This window comes from Zalophus californianus, chromosome 5, assembly GCF_009762305.2.
Source record: "Zalophus californianus isolate mZalCal1 chromosome 5, mZalCal1.pri.v2, whole genome shotgun sequence".
Lineage (NCBI taxonomy): Eukaryota > Metazoa > Chordata > Mammalia > Carnivora > Otariidae > Zalophus > Zalophus californianus.
Window position 1 is genome coordinate 69,359,129 of NC_045599.1, and position 16,669 is coordinate 69,375,797.

The following is a 16,669-nucleotide window of genomic DNA, read 5'->3' on the forward strand; positions in this document are numbered from 1 at the left end:
ATAAGAGTGTGTTTTCATTAATTATCAGAAAGAAGGTAATCACTGTGTCTCATGCTAACATGGGCAACCAGTGAGATTAGATTCCCAAATGGGCTGGAGGAGACAGTGGTAACTATAGAGGATTTTAAAGAATTTGGGATGGGAAGCAAATATCTAAGAATGTAGAGGTCTTTGGGCGGTGCTCCTCAAAGTAGGGTCCTCAAGTCATTGCCCATCCACAGAGTGTTTGCTACCGATTTGTGGCAAGATAAGTTTAGAAGTTCAAATAAGCCTTTCTAGAAACTTTTATAACATTTTTATTTTGCTGATATTCAGAAGCATTGTTTATGGGCTTATAATTTGTATGTTTGTTTTTTTTTGCAAAGAGGAAAAAGTTTAGTAATTAAAGTAAATGGCCTAAATGTGTTATTGGTAAAAAAATGTGCATTATCTTATTACTCTATGAACATGGGTTTGGTACCAGAAATAAAACACTGACTTGCTTTTATTGCTTGCATGTGTGCTCCCTAGATTTTTCATATTTTCTAAATAAAAATTGGGGTGAATTTTTATTCCTTTTCTTACTTTCCTGTACCTTTATTCCTAAGTTTTTTCCTAGAATCTGAATTTTCTTTTTTCAAAAACATTATGTTGAACCTCAACGATTCAGAATTTTGTGTGTATTTTTTATGTTACCACAAGCTTGCACAGAGAAATGTGTACCAAGCATATTTGTTTACTAAAGTGAATTAATGAAAACTTCATGGTGATTCTTCAAGATAACTGTTAAACAAACAGGGTAAAAAAAAAATCATGCCAGGTAGTCTTAAACAATGTTAACACTGTTTTTGGCCTAGTGTTGGAGTTTCATTTATGTGGTTAGGTTTAAAATGTGGACAATGCTGAACTTCTGGCTCTAGAATACATTTTCAGTTCATGGGGAGGAATTTTCTTAGTGTTTAACAATGTACTGAATTCTGTAGAATTCTTTCTGTTTTTTGTGCTAAAACAATTGGACAGATGCCCAGTGGTAAATATTACTTTCTTTCAGATGGAATGGGAAAATTTAAAAATATGGAACAGTAGATTTTTACTGTGTTTGAAAACTATGTATAAATGTGCCCTTTATAAATCCATATTAGATGTTTCACTCAGTCATCCATCTCAGCAACATCATAATCATCATATCATAGTCAATGGATTTAAAATTTGCCCTTTTAACAGAGACAATTTGAATCCTTTTTAGGCAAAAACTTGAATAAGAAATGCATTTCTCTTTAAAAATACAGAGCTACTATATTAGAAACACTCAACTTTTTTCTTAATGGTTTATATTGATAGTTTGTGTGGCACACTATTCATATCCCTATAATTAGTTTAAATCATTTCTGTCTATTGTAGAGGGCAGTTAATTTGGATAGCCCATGTATAGCGTGTATACATGTATCTATTAAAATATATTTCCTGTATTTTAATTTTCCATTATTATTACACACAGTGTAGTTGATGTTTGTCTTTTAGAAAAACTCTTGGTTTGTTTTGGGAACAAGTAGACAAAATACTCAGGGTTATTAAAATACATTTTATGTTTATATTTCTTAATCTGCATTAGGCTAGGCCTAGATGCTATATGATAGATCATCTGTTTTAGAGTAAAAGTCCAACTTTTGGTGGACTCTGGATTTTATATGAAGATGGTCTCCCGGGTATGTTGTCAGACTCTTCTGTAGGTAAGGGCCCTATTTAGGCTTTCATCGTGGGCGAACACAAGAAGATAGTGTAGCACCTAGTAAAATATTTATATGAAAATTATAACCTACTCTCTGTAGGACGTTCCTTTTATCCTTTCCTTTATATTTAAAAGACTAAGCACTTGTTTCTCAGTTTTCCTTTTTCCTTTTTCTCAGTTTCTCCTTTTCTACAACTGTTTTTTGACTCCTTATCCAGGTAACTTTCTGGTAATTTTTCCCAGGAGACATTTTAAATGGACCTGGTTCCTGAGAGTCTGCCTTAACAAGGAAAGTCACTACCTCCATTTTGGTTATTTATTAGGATAATTTTCACACTGTTCATGCTTTTTTCACATGATTTGCAGTAGGCTTGGCTTACAAGATTGTATTTAAGGAATACTTTCTTTACCTTTTATTTATGTGTACATTTGTGTGTGTGTGTATGTCCTGTTTCAAATTGTGTTTCTTGCAATATTTTCTTGCAGGTTACTTGCATGGTAACTTGTTAAATTTTTAAAGATGATATTGACTTTGAGGTATTAGACTTTGAGGATTTTAAATGTAGTAAGTTTGTAGGAGGATTTTACTTTTCTCTCCTTAGCATTTCATTTTTATTTTCACCTTTTAATGGTATATTATTCCCAAATCTCCATGTACAATCTTGCAACCATTTTTTATTATTATGGTTATAGGTTCCCCTTCAACATGGATCTTTATTGACCTACAATTTGTTTTCTGGCCACTTGCGTTCATAATGCATTTTTAGCACTTGATCAAACTTCTGTAATTTTCTTCTTGAAGTATTACTAAGTTTTGTGACTTAAAAAAAAATGAAACCTGTGACTCTTTAAACCTTTTTAAACCTGTGTCACCAGACCACACTTAGGTGAAAGAGCTTAATTACTCCAAGGCTCTCTTTATGTCTCTCAGGAATAAACTCTTTGTTTAATACAAAGCTGCCCTATGAGAAATTCTGCAAGGTGTGCAATAGAGGAACTCTAGGATTTCATAGTCATGCCTCTGTTTGTTCATATGAATTATACAAGTAACACAAATTTTGGCAATTATGGCTGATTGTACAGGCTTTTAGTTACCCTGAGACAATCTGATTCCTAACTAGCAGTACCTATATGTTTAAAAAAAAATCCAAGACATAGTCTACAACTGTAATGGTGATTAATTTTTTTTTGTAATGAAACACTTAAAAATGCATACATTGACGTGTCTGAGGAAATATTATTTAAAAGTCTTTCTGATGCTTTGCTTTCTTATGTTTCCCACTCCCAAAATAATTCATTGCACTAAAGTTACGTGTGCTTAAATTTAGTATGAAAATTTTAGTGTGTTGGCACTACTTGGCATCGTGTAAGACTTTTGAATTGAGCGTATTTTCAGCAAGCTATGTGGCCATCAGCAATACTCCCTAGGAACTTACTTTCCACTTTCAGTGGTTTAAAAGAAATGATTGTCATGATTTTCTTCAATTTTACAAAGTATTATGTGAGGAGAAAAACCAGGAATGGAAAGTGTAAAGTGTCTAGAATACCTCAATTACCCAGGAAGGAAAACTGTAACTTTGGTGAAGTTACAGAGGCTCATGTACAAATTTGACAACTTTCCTTTGTATTTCTTTTTATAAAACAAAATCATTGATGGTATATGTAAGTTACAATTTAAAGAAATGTGATTTTCAGGTATTTGCAAGCATTTTTATGCATGCATTGTGTAAAATCACATTGCATATCAGTGTAAGGAATTTGTGTCCTTTTGAGAAGTGGAAGAAGAATTTACTTGTGTTATTACTAGTTTTGACCATAAGGACTTTATTATTTTCTTTAATTTACAGAACATTTATGTTCTGATGCATGTTTTGGAGTGTATAAAAGTTTGTGTTTCCCATTTTAGCATGTGCTTTTGGTAATTTTTACATATTGAACTTCCTGAAATTCTACTAAATGAAAGTATTTAAAAGTGGGATCCCTGTGTTAATAAACAATAAGCATGTATAAAGCTTCTGGAAAGTCCAAAACAGAACAGCCTTGTAATGTTCTTGGAAAAGGTGCTGTAATAGTTGCATGTTTGGGATTTGGGTTTTGTTGAGTTCAAATGTTGTTTATTTTCCATTAAACATTTATCAATCTGTACATTTCATTTGCAGGAGAAATTTTGCAATTCCATGTGGTAAGAACACCCCCTGGTCGAGGAAATGTTTCTGTTAGCTGGAAAATTATTGGGCAAAATCTAGAACTCAATTTTGCTAACTCTACTGGACAACTCTTTTTTCCTGAGGTAATACCACAAAGAAAAGATTTAACACAAATATGTAGAGAAGACAGTATGTTTTGAAGAAAATGGGAAAACTCTGTGTAAAACAACATTTAACAGAGATTGATGGGAGAGCTTGCTAGAAAGCTAGAGGAAGAACATTACTCAGAGAAGTTCTAAGACTTAAAAAGTGGTTTTTTTTTTTCCTATGTACATGGCAGATCTTCTTGAAGGAAACAGCAGATATCAACTTTGTATTTGAGCCAAGTTCTCTTGCTGCTCTCCTGGCCTCCCACTTTTGGTGTCCACTGTGTCATTCCAAACATGATGGGTAGTGCTTGTCCTTCTCTCTTAACTCCTCACTGTCTTGAAACTTTACATGCAAGAGTATAGCAAATATAGCTCTAAAAACAAATATCTTTTTATGTCCTGTTCACACTGTATTTTTGAGGTGCCATTTAGAAGCTCTTTCTGATAGTTTGAAAGAAGGCAATTGGTGGGAAATAACTTTATGAAAGCATTTCTTGGTTAGGAAATCACCATTTAATCCATCTTCATCTCCTTTCCACACTCACTCAATATGAATTCTTGTTTGATAATGAATTCCATATTCTTTTTCCTTATCATTTCCACTCCCTTAATATTAAGCTAACCCCCATAACTTTCTGCCTTGAGTAACTACATGGCCTCCTAGTACCTGCTTTTCTGCAACATGGCCTTCTTTTTCACCACTGCCATAGAAATCCCCCCAATGTATTGCTTTGTCTTAAAATTTCAATAGTGCTACATCATATATTGGGTAAGATCTATATTCATTAGCTCAGCATTCAAGATCCTCCACAATTAGCCCCTGTCTGCTTTATGCCTAGTTTCCCATGAGTCAGTGTTTTTATTTTTTATTTTTTAAGCCACAGGATGCTTGCTTAAATGTAAATGTATTTGGATGCACAATTTATAAATCTAATAAAAGCAGGAAGTATTTTGTGTTCGGTGACAATAGAAGGATGAATTTCTTTCTGTTTCTCATAGGGGTCATTGAATAAGACAGTATTTGTGCATTTGTTGGATGACAACATTCCGGAGGAGAAAGAAGTATACCAAGTCATTCTGTATGATGTCAGGACACAAGGTAATTCAAAATTCACTTTATATTTTTTTCTAGTGTATTATTCTTTTTAGAAAAAATAATTCTTGCCATCTCTATATTTAACAACTAGATGCATACTAGTTAAAAAGTATCACTTTGCTTTTTTTTAAAGTGTAACTTTAAATATTGTCTTCCCATAAAAATGTTAGATCTAAAAAAAATCAGCTCCAAATGGGAACACTTCTCTTTGTGGACTCAGGAAAAACCTTTAAAAATTTTACTAAATATTTTCTTAGGGAATAAAATACATTTCCAAAGGAAGAATTTTTATTATTAATTAATAATAATTATAAATATTACTATATATTTAATTATAAATTATTTATATTAGCAGACCAATTTGGATTTGGACCATTTATATAGATAATTCAAATCTAATCACTTTGAGCAAATTATCTGGGTATTTTCTTCAGTGTCTCCTCAATATCTACAATTCAGAAGACCATTATAGTAAATAATAAAGATAATACCTCAAGTGAAAAATATTATAATTTACTATCTAGAAAAAGAAAACTAAAATGTAGGTTCTGTTTGTCAACCTGAAGATTTCTGTTAGAGTGAATGAAATAGAACACTGTATGGGTACTTCAGTATGTTTCAGAGAGTGGGGCTATATTTTAAGTATCTAGAAGTTAATGCCAAATCGCTGTTAGATTTCTTGTGATCCCTGGTGTTTTTAGGAGTCCCACCAGCAGGAATTGCTCTGCTTGATGCTCAAGGATATGCAGCTGTCCTGACTGTGGAAGCCAGTGATGAGCCACATGGAGTTTTAAGTTTTGCTCTTTCGTCAAGATTTGTTTTGCTGCAAGAGGCTAACATAACAATTCAGCTTTTCATCAACAGAGAATTCGGATCTCTAGGTTTGTGTTACTCTAGAGTGAATGGAGTTTCTAGGCAGGTTCTTTTTTAATATTCTACTTGTGTGAATGAAAGCCATTGCTAACACAAATCAGAGACAGGAAAAAAAATTTAGTATTTGTTAATTTGGAACAGGACTTTATAACTTCTTTATTTTTGAAGTTTATTTATTTATTTCTTTTAGTAATCTCTACACCCAGTGTGAGGCCCAAACCCACAATCCCAAGATCAAGAATCCCAAGCTCTTCTGACAGAGCCAGCTAGGCACCCCTAACTTCTTTATTTCTGAAAGATTCAAGTAATTATCTATCACCACAGAAATGCTGTGTAATAATCATAAAATTTCAGCAGTGTATAATAATAGGCTGGCTCTGGGTCTGCTACCATATGTTGGGTTTGGCCAAGGGTGGCCCTTCTCCAGATGTCTCTCATTCTTCTCCTGGGATTATTGGAGGCCAAAGAAAGTGAGCAAAAGCATGCCAGGCCTCTTGAGGTCTAGGCTTAGAACTAACACACAATCTCTTTTACTTTGTACTCACAGCCAAAACAAGTCACAGTCACACTCCCAAGTCAAGAGGCAGTGCAGTATACCTTGCCCACAGTGGGACATCACTGAGCCACTACATGGTAAAGGCCAAGGATATAGGAAAGAAGTAAGGAATTGGGGCCAACAGTACAAAGCTACTGTAGGAGTTAGGAAAGTAAAAAGGCTAATGCTATGATATTATTTTAAAAGTTTAAATAATTATAAAATCTTTTATCATCCAATTCAATTAGGAGCCATTAATGTCACATATAGCACAGTTCCTGGAATGCTGAGTCTACAGAACCAAACAGAAGGAAACCTAGCTGAGCCAGGTGTTGACTTTGTCTCGGTAGTTGGGTTTCTGATTTTAGAAGAAGGGGAAACAGCAGCCGCCATCAACATTACTATACTTGAGGTAAAACTCTTTATTTTGCTATTATTATATTAAACCCGAATAGCCACAAAGAAAGTGGAAATTGATGGAATATTCTGGTGCCTTTAAATCAGCTTATTTCTTTTTGTGATTTTTTTAAAACCACACAGGGGTTTCTGTTCTTGTCTGAATAGGCTGGTCTGCTGCTGTGTATTTTATTAAAGAAACAATGGAATATTACTCAGCCATCAGAAAGGATGAATACCCAACTTTTACATCCACATGGATGGGACTGGAGGAGATTATGCTTAAGTGAAATAAGTCAAGCAGAGAAAGTCAGTTATATGGTTTCACTTATTTGTGGAACATACGAAATAGCATGGAGGACATTAGGAGAAGGAAGGGAAAAATGAAGGGGGGGAATCAGAGGGAGAGATGAACCATGAGAGACTATGGACTCTGAGAAACAAACAGGGTTTTAGAGGGAAGGAGGGAGGGGGTATTGGTTAGCCCGGTGATAGGTATTAAGGAGGGCACGTACTGCATGGAGCACTGGGTGTTATATGAAAACAATGGATCATGGATCACCACATCAAAAACTAATGATGTATTGTATGGTGACTAACATAACATAATAAAATTTAAAAAAAAGAAACATCTTATGATAAAGAGAATTTCCTTAGGGCAGTCCCCTTTAAGATAGGCATTGGCCTGAGAGATTCCAGGGGAGCATTTTGATTATTCCAAAGAATTCATTGGGCCAGCAAATCCATGTAGGTCAGCATTTTAGTTGTTAGGACTGGTTAAATTAGAGACAGTGAGAAACTCACTAGAGGCTGTTGGTATAAAATGTGATTATGGCCAAACTTAAAAGTTATCACTGGTGGCTGAAATTGCATTTTAAATGATTTTTCATATTGTGAAACCTCATGCTGTTTCGGGACTCAGTGTTTCAGCTACCTGAATATGCTTCCAAGAGGTTTATGAAAATGGTATGTATGGAGAGGGTAGGAGATGGTATGTGTGGTGGGTGGGAGGGAAAAGAATAAATATTGCTTTAGAAAAATGTTCAATTACTATGTATTTTGGGGGTTCTATTTTTGAAAAGGTTTTATTTTCTCAGAGGCTTTTTACTTTTACAAAATTATAAGTAGTGCAAACCATCAACCATATAAGTAACTCTTATTTTTTTGATTACCATTGGATGATGACCTAATACAATAGTATGAGAACTCTAGAGCCTATAAGAGATAATATTTAGCATATGACATAGAACACACGATTTGATAAATAAAACTTTCAACCAAGTCTTCTTTCAAATATATAATCTATTAATATAACTGAATATAAATAAATGGATTATTTCTTACATATGATAGTTTTTAAAACAGAAACTATGTAGCCAACCCTTCTTTTCTTTGCAGAGTCTAGTTTTATGAACATAGGGTTTCCACTTCCCCTTTTTTTCTCCTTAGGTCTTTGTAGCCTCTTCTGTTCCTTGAGTAGCATGAGATTAAGAGACTGCAGGCCTATATGTACAGAAATCAGCGAGGCTTGGGTTGGCGGGGGGGGCGGTGGTCAGTGATGGAGGGTTGTTGCATGAGAGTGAGGAGCATTAGGGATGGATGGGGGACTGTCCCTTTTACATCCCTGATTCTGTAACTTCCTTTGGTGTATATATTATAGAAGACAGTTTAGAGACTGTTTCCTATTTTTTCACATGGAAATATATCTACATTAAATAAAATGAATAAAGGGGCACCTGGGTGGCTCAGTTGGTTAAGCGTCTGCCTTTGGCTCAGGTCATGATCTCAGGGTCCTGGGATCGAGCCCTGAGTCAGGCTCCCTGCTCGGCGGGAAGCCTGCTTCTCACACTCCCACTCCCCCTCCTTGTTCTCTCTCTCTCTCTTCAAATAAAGAAATAAAATCTTTAAAAAATAAAATAAAATGTATGTACTGACATTATACACACACTCATATACACACACACATTGGGTTTTTATGTAAGTATTGTTGGCTGTCTGGTCACAATTGACATGGGTTTTGCTTGTCCTCAAGTTTTGAACACCTGCCTTATTTTCAGTGCTGTTATGGGCCCTAGTGATTAATAGTAATTGTGTATTAAAATTAACCATCACAAATAGCTATCACTTTTTTTAAAAGATTTTATTTATTTATTTGAGAGAGAGAGAGAATGAGAGAGAGAGAGAACAATCAGGGGGAAGGGCAGAGGGAGAGGGATAAGCAGCTTCCCCTGCTGAGTGGGAAGCCTGCCACAGGGCTCGATCCCAGGACCCTGAGATCATGACTGACCTGAAGGCAGACGCTCCACCAACTGAGCCACCCAGGCGCCCCTAGCTATCACTTTTTAAGGACTCTTTCTAGGCCAGGCGCTGCATACTTATTATTTTTAATCATTATTATTATTCCCAAAGTAGATATTATTTCCTCCATTATAAAGATGGGGGAAGTGAGGCCTTTAAGTTGAAGTAACTCACTTAAAGTTACAAAATTTGGTGTTGGGTCTCCTTGACTGTGAAGCCTGTATTTTTTTCATGGTATTCTATTCCACATTCCAATCACTGGATAGTAAGGTAATTTAAAATCTTTTGCTCCCTTTATATTTAAAATAGATTAGTACATTTATGTGATTGGTTTACATACTGTGTTAGTCTAGGAAAAAATGATATATTAGCAGTTTTATGTGGTTGAACCTAATAACTTATCACAGAGCCAGGTATAAATTTATACTTTTAATGTCAGATTTATTGAAGTATAATTAACAAGTACTGCATGGTATCACTTATATGTAGAATCTAAAAAATACATAAAATGGTAAGATATTTAAAATGTATATTGTGGTGGTGATATGATATATGTATACATTGTGAAAGGGATTCCCCCATCTGTTTAATTGACACATTCATCACCTCACATCTGTATCTTTTTGTGTGTGTGAAAATATTTAAGTTCTATTCTCCTAGCAAATTTCAGTTATATAATACAGTGTTGTCAACTCTTGTCACTATGTTTAACATGAGATCCTCAGACCTTACTTATCTTATAGCTGAATTTGTACTCTTTTACCAATTTTCCTTCTTCCCCCTTCCCCCAGTCCCTGGCCCTGGCCACCAGTTTTCTACTCTCTGTTTCTATGAGTTTTAACTAACTTAGTTTTTCTTTCTCTTTCTTTCTTTCTTTCTTTTCTTTTCTTTTCTTTTCTTTCTTTCTTTCTTTCTTTTCCTTCTTTCTTTCTTTCTCTTTCTTTTCTTTCTCTTTCTTTTTTTCTTTCTTTCTTTCTTTCTTTCTTTCTTTCTTTCTTTCTTTCTTTCTTTCTTTCTTTCTTTCTTTCTTTCTTTCTCCTTCCTTCCTTCTTTCCTTCCTTCCTTCCTTCCTTCCTTCCTTCCTTCCTTCCTTCCTTCCTTCCTTACTTCCTTCCTTCCTTCCTTCCTTCCTTCCTTTTGTTCTTTTCTCAAACTCCACTGATAGTGCATGATACCATGCAGTATTTGTCTTTCTCTGTCTGACTTACTTCACTTAGTATAATGTCCTCTAAGTTGATCCATGTTGTTGCAAATGGCAGGATTTCCATCTTCCACGTGGGTGCATAATATTCCATTGTGTTTATATATACCACATCTTCATCTATTCACTCATTGATGGACACTTAAGTTGTTTCCATATCTTGGCTATTGTGAATAATTCTGCAAATATGGTGTGGGATTGCCGGATTATATGGTAGTTCTGTTTTTAATTTTTGGAGGAACCTCCATATTGTTTTGCATAGTGACTACCCCAGTTTGCCTTCCCACCCAGAGTGTACGAAAGTTCCCTTTTCTCCACATTCTCACCAATACTTATCTCTTGTCTTTTTGATAATAGTCATTCTGACAGGTGTGAGGTGATGTCTCATTCTGGTTTTGATTTGCATTTCCCTCATGATCAATGATGTTGAGGACTTTTCATGTATGTATTGGCCACTTGTATACATCTTCCTTGGAAAAATGTCTATTCAGTTCTTTGAACATTTTTATTTTTTATTTTATTTTTTTTTAAAGATTTTATTTATTCATTTGAGAGACAGAGAGAGAATGAGAGACAGAGAGCATGAGAGGGAGGAGGGTCAGAGGGAGAAGCAGACTCCCTGCTGAGCAGGGAGCCCGACGCGGGACTCGATCCCGGGACTCCAGGATCATGACCTGAGCCGAAGGCAGTTGCCCAACCGACTGAGCCACCCAGGCGCCCCAGTTCTTTGTACATTTTTAAATCAGATTATTTGTGGTGCTTTTTTTTTTGCTGCAGAGTTGTATGAATTCTTTATGTGTTTTGGACATTAACGCTTTATCAGATATGTCATTTGCAAATACTTTATTGATTCCATTGGTTGCCTTTTCATTTTGTTGATGTTTTCCTTTGCAGAAGCTTTTTAGTTTGAGATAGTCCCACTTGTTTATTTTTGCCTTTTTTTAAAAGATTTTTATTTTTTTATTTGAGGGAGAGAGAGAATGAGAGAGAGAGAACATGAGAGAGGAGAGGGTCAGAGGGAGAAGCAGACACCCCGCTGAGCAGGAAGCCTGATGTGGGACTCGATCCCGGGACTCCAGGATCATGACCTGAGCTGAAGGCAGTTGCTTAACGAACCGAGCCACCCAGGCGTTCCAAAACTAATTTTGCTTTTGTTGCTTTTGCTTTTGGTGTCAAATCTGAAAAAATAAATCATAGTCAAGACATGTTTATTTTTTAAATTTTAAATCTTTTTATTCTAGGTTTGCATTTTTATACTTGCTATATACTATTTAAGCATATATATTTATCAGATAATTTTAAAAAACTGCTTATGAGAGGTCATTACTTTGAGAGCATAACAATAGGAGATTTAATGGATATAATTTTTACAGGATGACATACCAGAGCTAGAAGAATATTTCCTTGTGAATTTAACTTATGTTGACCTTATCATGGCTCCTTTAACTTCATTTCCTCCTAGACTAGGTATGATATTTGTTTGTTTGTTTTTGTTTATTTACTTCAAAGTAAAGTTATTCATTTCTTAATCAAAAGTGATAACTGTAATACTTGTTAATCTCACTATAGAAGAAAATCTGGTGAGCTTTTAGATTTATTTTAATTTAGAGACTGTCATCTATGGCAGTTTTATATATTGGAGATTGTAATCACATTTATGAGTTATTTATTGTATGATGCTTTTTAAATTTTACAGCTATTTATAACCAAATTTGTAATCTTCAAAATAGAATTAGTTCTTAGGGAGGCATTTTTCCTTTTAAAGTTTCATTTGCTGTTTTCATTAGATCTCTAAACTATCAGATGATTTTATTTTCCTTTAGGTTAAGCAGAACTTTTGTTTGTTTGTTGTGTTCTCTGCTTCTTTTTTGACCTTTACCTCTTTCTTTTCATGCTTTAGAAAAGACTCAGTTAATTCATTACAGACTGAAAGGTAAAACTTGAACCTCAGTTTAAATTTATGTAGATTAAAAAGATGTATTCTTATTTTAAAATGCAAACTCTTTTTGCAGTTTAGACATTTAATATTGGGGATTTTATGTGAAATTTGTAGGTATGATAGCCCAGGAGGTGGTGGTGGTGAATAGCACTGTGGTAGCCTCTTCCCCATACCTTGGTTCGAAGGTGGTCTGGACAGGGCGGGAAATTAGTCTGGGTTAAAGGAGGAGAAGCATGGCCAAGAGGAGTGAGCTAAGGAATAGGGGTTCTTCATTCACTTTTGAGGCTCAGTTGGACAACTTTGAAAATAAAGGAAGGGAATAATCAATTTTTAACATATTATTATTATTTGAAAAGTTTCAATATTTTTGCAAAAAAAATACATGACTCCTGGGACTAGGCTGTTGATATCAGGCATTTATTACAAGATATTTATGCTAAGAAAGCTAACAGATACTTCATATTTCTTTAAACTCATATTAGAGGTAATTTAAATAGTTTAACTTTTGTTTAGTGCTTTCTAATGCCCTTGTTTCAAGTGCTTTATATGTTAGTACCATCATTCTTTCTACTTTCACATTTTACATATGACGGAGCTGAGGCTTCAAGAAGCTTAATTATGTGCCCAGAGTCACACAGGTAGGAGATGCTGGAGCTGGGCTTGTGCTTTGTAGTATCTAGTCTGATGGGCACAGATTTTGATTTTGTATTCTTTTTTTTTTTTTTTGACAATGCTGTCTTCACTCAGAGAATTACACTCTCCCTATCCTTTCCCTGCCTAGGCAGCTGCCATAAGTATCCTAAGAGTAAGGTAGAGCATCTGGATTTTAAAAGGGAAAGGACAAAAATATTAAAAAACCAAACAGGAACAGGGTTGGTTAATATTTCAAGACTGAATAATGAATGTTGGTAGACAGAGTACAAGATAAAAAGGGATTAGAGAAATTTACTTTAGTCTCAACCTCTGTCCCCCTTAACCTTTTCCCCATCTTTCTCCCTCCTGTCTCAACTTGTATCCCTGTCTCTCCCTGCATCTCCTTCTTACACCTGTATTTTTCTCTGCAGCACTTTCTGCTTGTCTCTTCCCATTTCTTTCTCTTTTCTTCCTCTTTCTACTCCTTCCAGTGGTCTCTATTTTCCTTTCCTCTTTCTATTAAAATTATAGAAGTAAAACCATCATCTCAGGTGCTTATTTTATACTGTTCTCAGTTCATTAGATTTCTATAAGTCAGTACTCTTGTTAGCAAAAAGTTTCCTTAATCAAATATCATAAACATTTATATCTTTACTTTCTTAAACATCTTTTGAGTAATGTTGACAATATCTCTATATTAGAAATTATGTAACCTCTATGTCAAATAATTCTCTTCTTAATCATTTTTTTAATTTAAAAATATACTTCTGTGTTTTTTCAGATTCGGAGGGCTTGACTGCACAAATTATTATTGATGCCAATGATGGTGCTCGAGGCATAATTGAATGGCAACATAGCAGGTAAGACCAAGGCTGTGTGAGGGTCCTTTTCTGAGTTTCAGATTCTTTATCTACTGAATAAAAGCTTATAAGGAAAAGACTAATGTATTCTGTTTATTTTAGGTTCGAAGTCAATGAAACCAAAGGAAGTTTAACATTGGTAGCCCAGAGGAGCAAAAGGACCCTTGGCCGCGTTTCCTTGTTTGTGTATGCCCAGAATTTGGAAGCACAGCTGGGGCTGGATTACAGCTTCCCCCCAATGGTGAAATCCTTGAGAATTATAGTGATTTGGGTGTTGTATAAGTAAATTAATCTTAAAGTAATAAACTATTATATATTCCATAATAAATTAGGGCAGAAGACTTCCTCATTGTGGAACAGCTTCCTTCATTATTTTAGTAAAATATGTAAATTGAATTTTTAGTTCTAAAGATTATTCTATATTTTATTTTATTCATTCATTTTGTTTTAATATTTGATACTATTTTATTCACTACCTTATTGCAATACTTGATAATGGAGAACACAAGTTATTGTGTCAAAGAATTTTTGTCATTATATTTATATCAGAGCATTCCAGAGTGTTTCTTGAAAATTTTAAGTCTTTTAATTCTTTGTTTTAATTTACTGAAACATCATTAGTGTTTTCAAATGCTTTTTGTCTCTTGATGCCTTTTATTCCTTAGTCAAATGTTTACTTCTCTTCTTCACAGATTTTACTTTTTAAACTTAACGTTGTCAATTTAAATAAGATCAAAAATAAGGGAAAAATCCCTTATTTTTATTAAAATAGCTTAATTTCACATTGCCAGCCATATTGTATTTCTTGCCAAATATTCTATAAAAACTCAACCATGTATTTAAATATAATACTGTCTACTTTTACTTTCTTGACCAGATTCTTCATTTTGTTGATGGAGAAAGATATAAAAATATTGACATCATGATTCTTGATGATGACGTTTCAGAAGGAGATGAAACATTTCAGCTGATTTTAACAAATCCTTCTCCTGGACTCGAGCTGGGAGAAAAAACAACAGGTATTTGATAATTTCTTATATAGTTCACTCTCACTCATGCGGTTTTCCTGATATGGAGGCAGATGTAAAGGGATTAGAGAGTCTTGATGGTTTTCTATGCTTAGAATTAAAAATATTTTAAGCTAGACATTTTAGAATTCCTGTGTCAGTATAACAGCGCTTCCAGTCTGTGGTTGTGTGTGTGTGTGTGTGTGTGTGTAAAACAAAAAAGTAGGTTGGTAGAAAGGATAATATTAAATCATTTCTGCAGCTATTATAGGTTTTATTTAATTTTTAAATGACTATCTTTCATTTGGAATTTGATTTCTGCTCTGGTTTCCTATTTAACAATAGAGGGATTGACAAGGCTTTAATGTCATCTCATTGCTGTAGTATTTCCACATAGAGTTGAAGTATATTGATACCTAAGACATTATGGGAGCCATAATTCTTTGGTTGGAACAGTTTGACGTTGTTATGAAAACTCATCCTAGTTTACTGCTTGTTAAATATCATACTGACTGCTTAGAGAAGGTTAAAAAAGAGAGGAGACTTCATGGAAATCCATAACTACAGGATTGGAAGGGCTCTTTAAAAGTCACTTAATTTAGTTCCTCTGGTGATACATAAATCAGGTGGATTTAGAAGACCAGGGGTTGACTGACTCTTCAACCTCTTATTTTAGCTAGTGGCTGATAGTTCTTTGGGATTCCCTTAATCTAATTAACCTTTGTATTCCTAAATTATTGGCCTTTATGTGAAAAAATCTGCAATAGTGAAAAACTTTGTAGTTTATAGTAAAAAAAAAAAGAAACAATCTTGAATAACTCAAAAACTAGTTTTCATTTTTATTGCCATATTAATGAAACAAACCGATATTTCTAAGTCTTTCGAACCTTTCTTGAGTCTGTGGCCATTGTTTCAAATTCAAAGAGTATGTGCTTTGACAGTGGGTTTTAACTTTAAACTATGCCCCATTAATCAGCCTTCAGACTATCTCCAAACTTCCATAAAATTTCAATAAATATTCTTATATGTAAATCTTTGTATATGTTAGCAATCAAGATCATCTGTTGAGTAAGAGCTTATATTTTGAACTCTTACAATAGTTTAATAATTTTTTTTCTCTTGGTTTTCTAAGAAGATAGTCATGTTGTCTAGAAAATAGTGTTAGTTCTGACTCTTTCTTTTCATTGCTTTTGTACCTGTTACCTGGTTCATAGCTCCAGGACAATGCTGAATAGTAGCAGTAATGGCAGGCATTATTGTCTTGTTTCTGTTATTAGTGGTGACCCTTCTGATGTTTCAACATTGAGTTAGGTATTTGTTACTGGCTTCCGAGGTTGAGGAGCAAGCTGCCTTTTATTCCAAGATGACTGGTTATTTTTATATCATGAATAAATATGGAATTTTATTAAATGCCTTTTAGAATTTCCCTTGTTTTGAAGGTAGTTGAGAGAAGAGTTGGCCTAGTTTATAATGAAACATTTACTTTTAACTTATAACCCACTCTATTTTCATTTATTGCTTTAATATTTTTATTTCGCCAGCCTTAATTACTATCCTTGCTAATGATGATGGCCCAGGAGTCTTATCATTTAACAACAGTGAGCACTTTTTCCTGAGAGAACCAACAGCTTTCTATGTCCAGGAGAGTGTTGCAGTATTATACATTGTTCGGGAGCCTGCACAAGGACTGTTTGGAACTGTGACAGTTCAGTTCATTGTGACAGAAATAAATTCCTCAATGGAGTCTAAAGATCTGACCCCTTCCAAAGGCTACATTGTTTTAGAAGAAGGTGTTCGCTTCAAGGTATAGTATGAGGCTTTAATGAG

General features: G+C 34.4%; 1 protein-coding gene across 2 annotated transcripts in view; it reads left to right on the plus strand.

Annotated features, from left to right (window-relative positions):
- ADGRV1 (adhesion G protein-coupled receptor V1) overlaps window positions 1-16,669 on the plus strand; it is a 536,135-nt gene that overhangs the window by 123,139 nt on the left and 396,327 nt on the right. For both annotated transcript variants that reach the window (XM_027605560.2, XM_027605561.2), the window contains 9 exons: window positions 3,868-3,998; window positions 5,004-5,103; window positions 5,802-5,981; window positions 6,757-6,920; window positions 11,777-11,870; window positions 13,757-13,835; window positions 13,938-14,076; window positions 14,713-14,854; window positions 16,384-16,646. In XM_027605560.2, coding sequence (XP_027461361.1) covers window positions 3,868-3,998; window positions 5,004-5,103; window positions 5,802-5,981; window positions 6,757-6,920; window positions 11,777-11,870; window positions 13,757-13,835; window positions 13,938-14,076; window positions 14,713-14,854; window positions 16,384-16,646 — 1,292 coding nt within the window. The remainder of the gene's footprint in view (window positions 1-3,867; window positions 3,999-5,003; window positions 5,104-5,801; window positions 5,982-6,756; window positions 6,921-11,776; window positions 11,871-13,756; window positions 13,836-13,937; window positions 14,077-14,712; window positions 14,855-16,383; window positions 16,647-16,669) is intronic.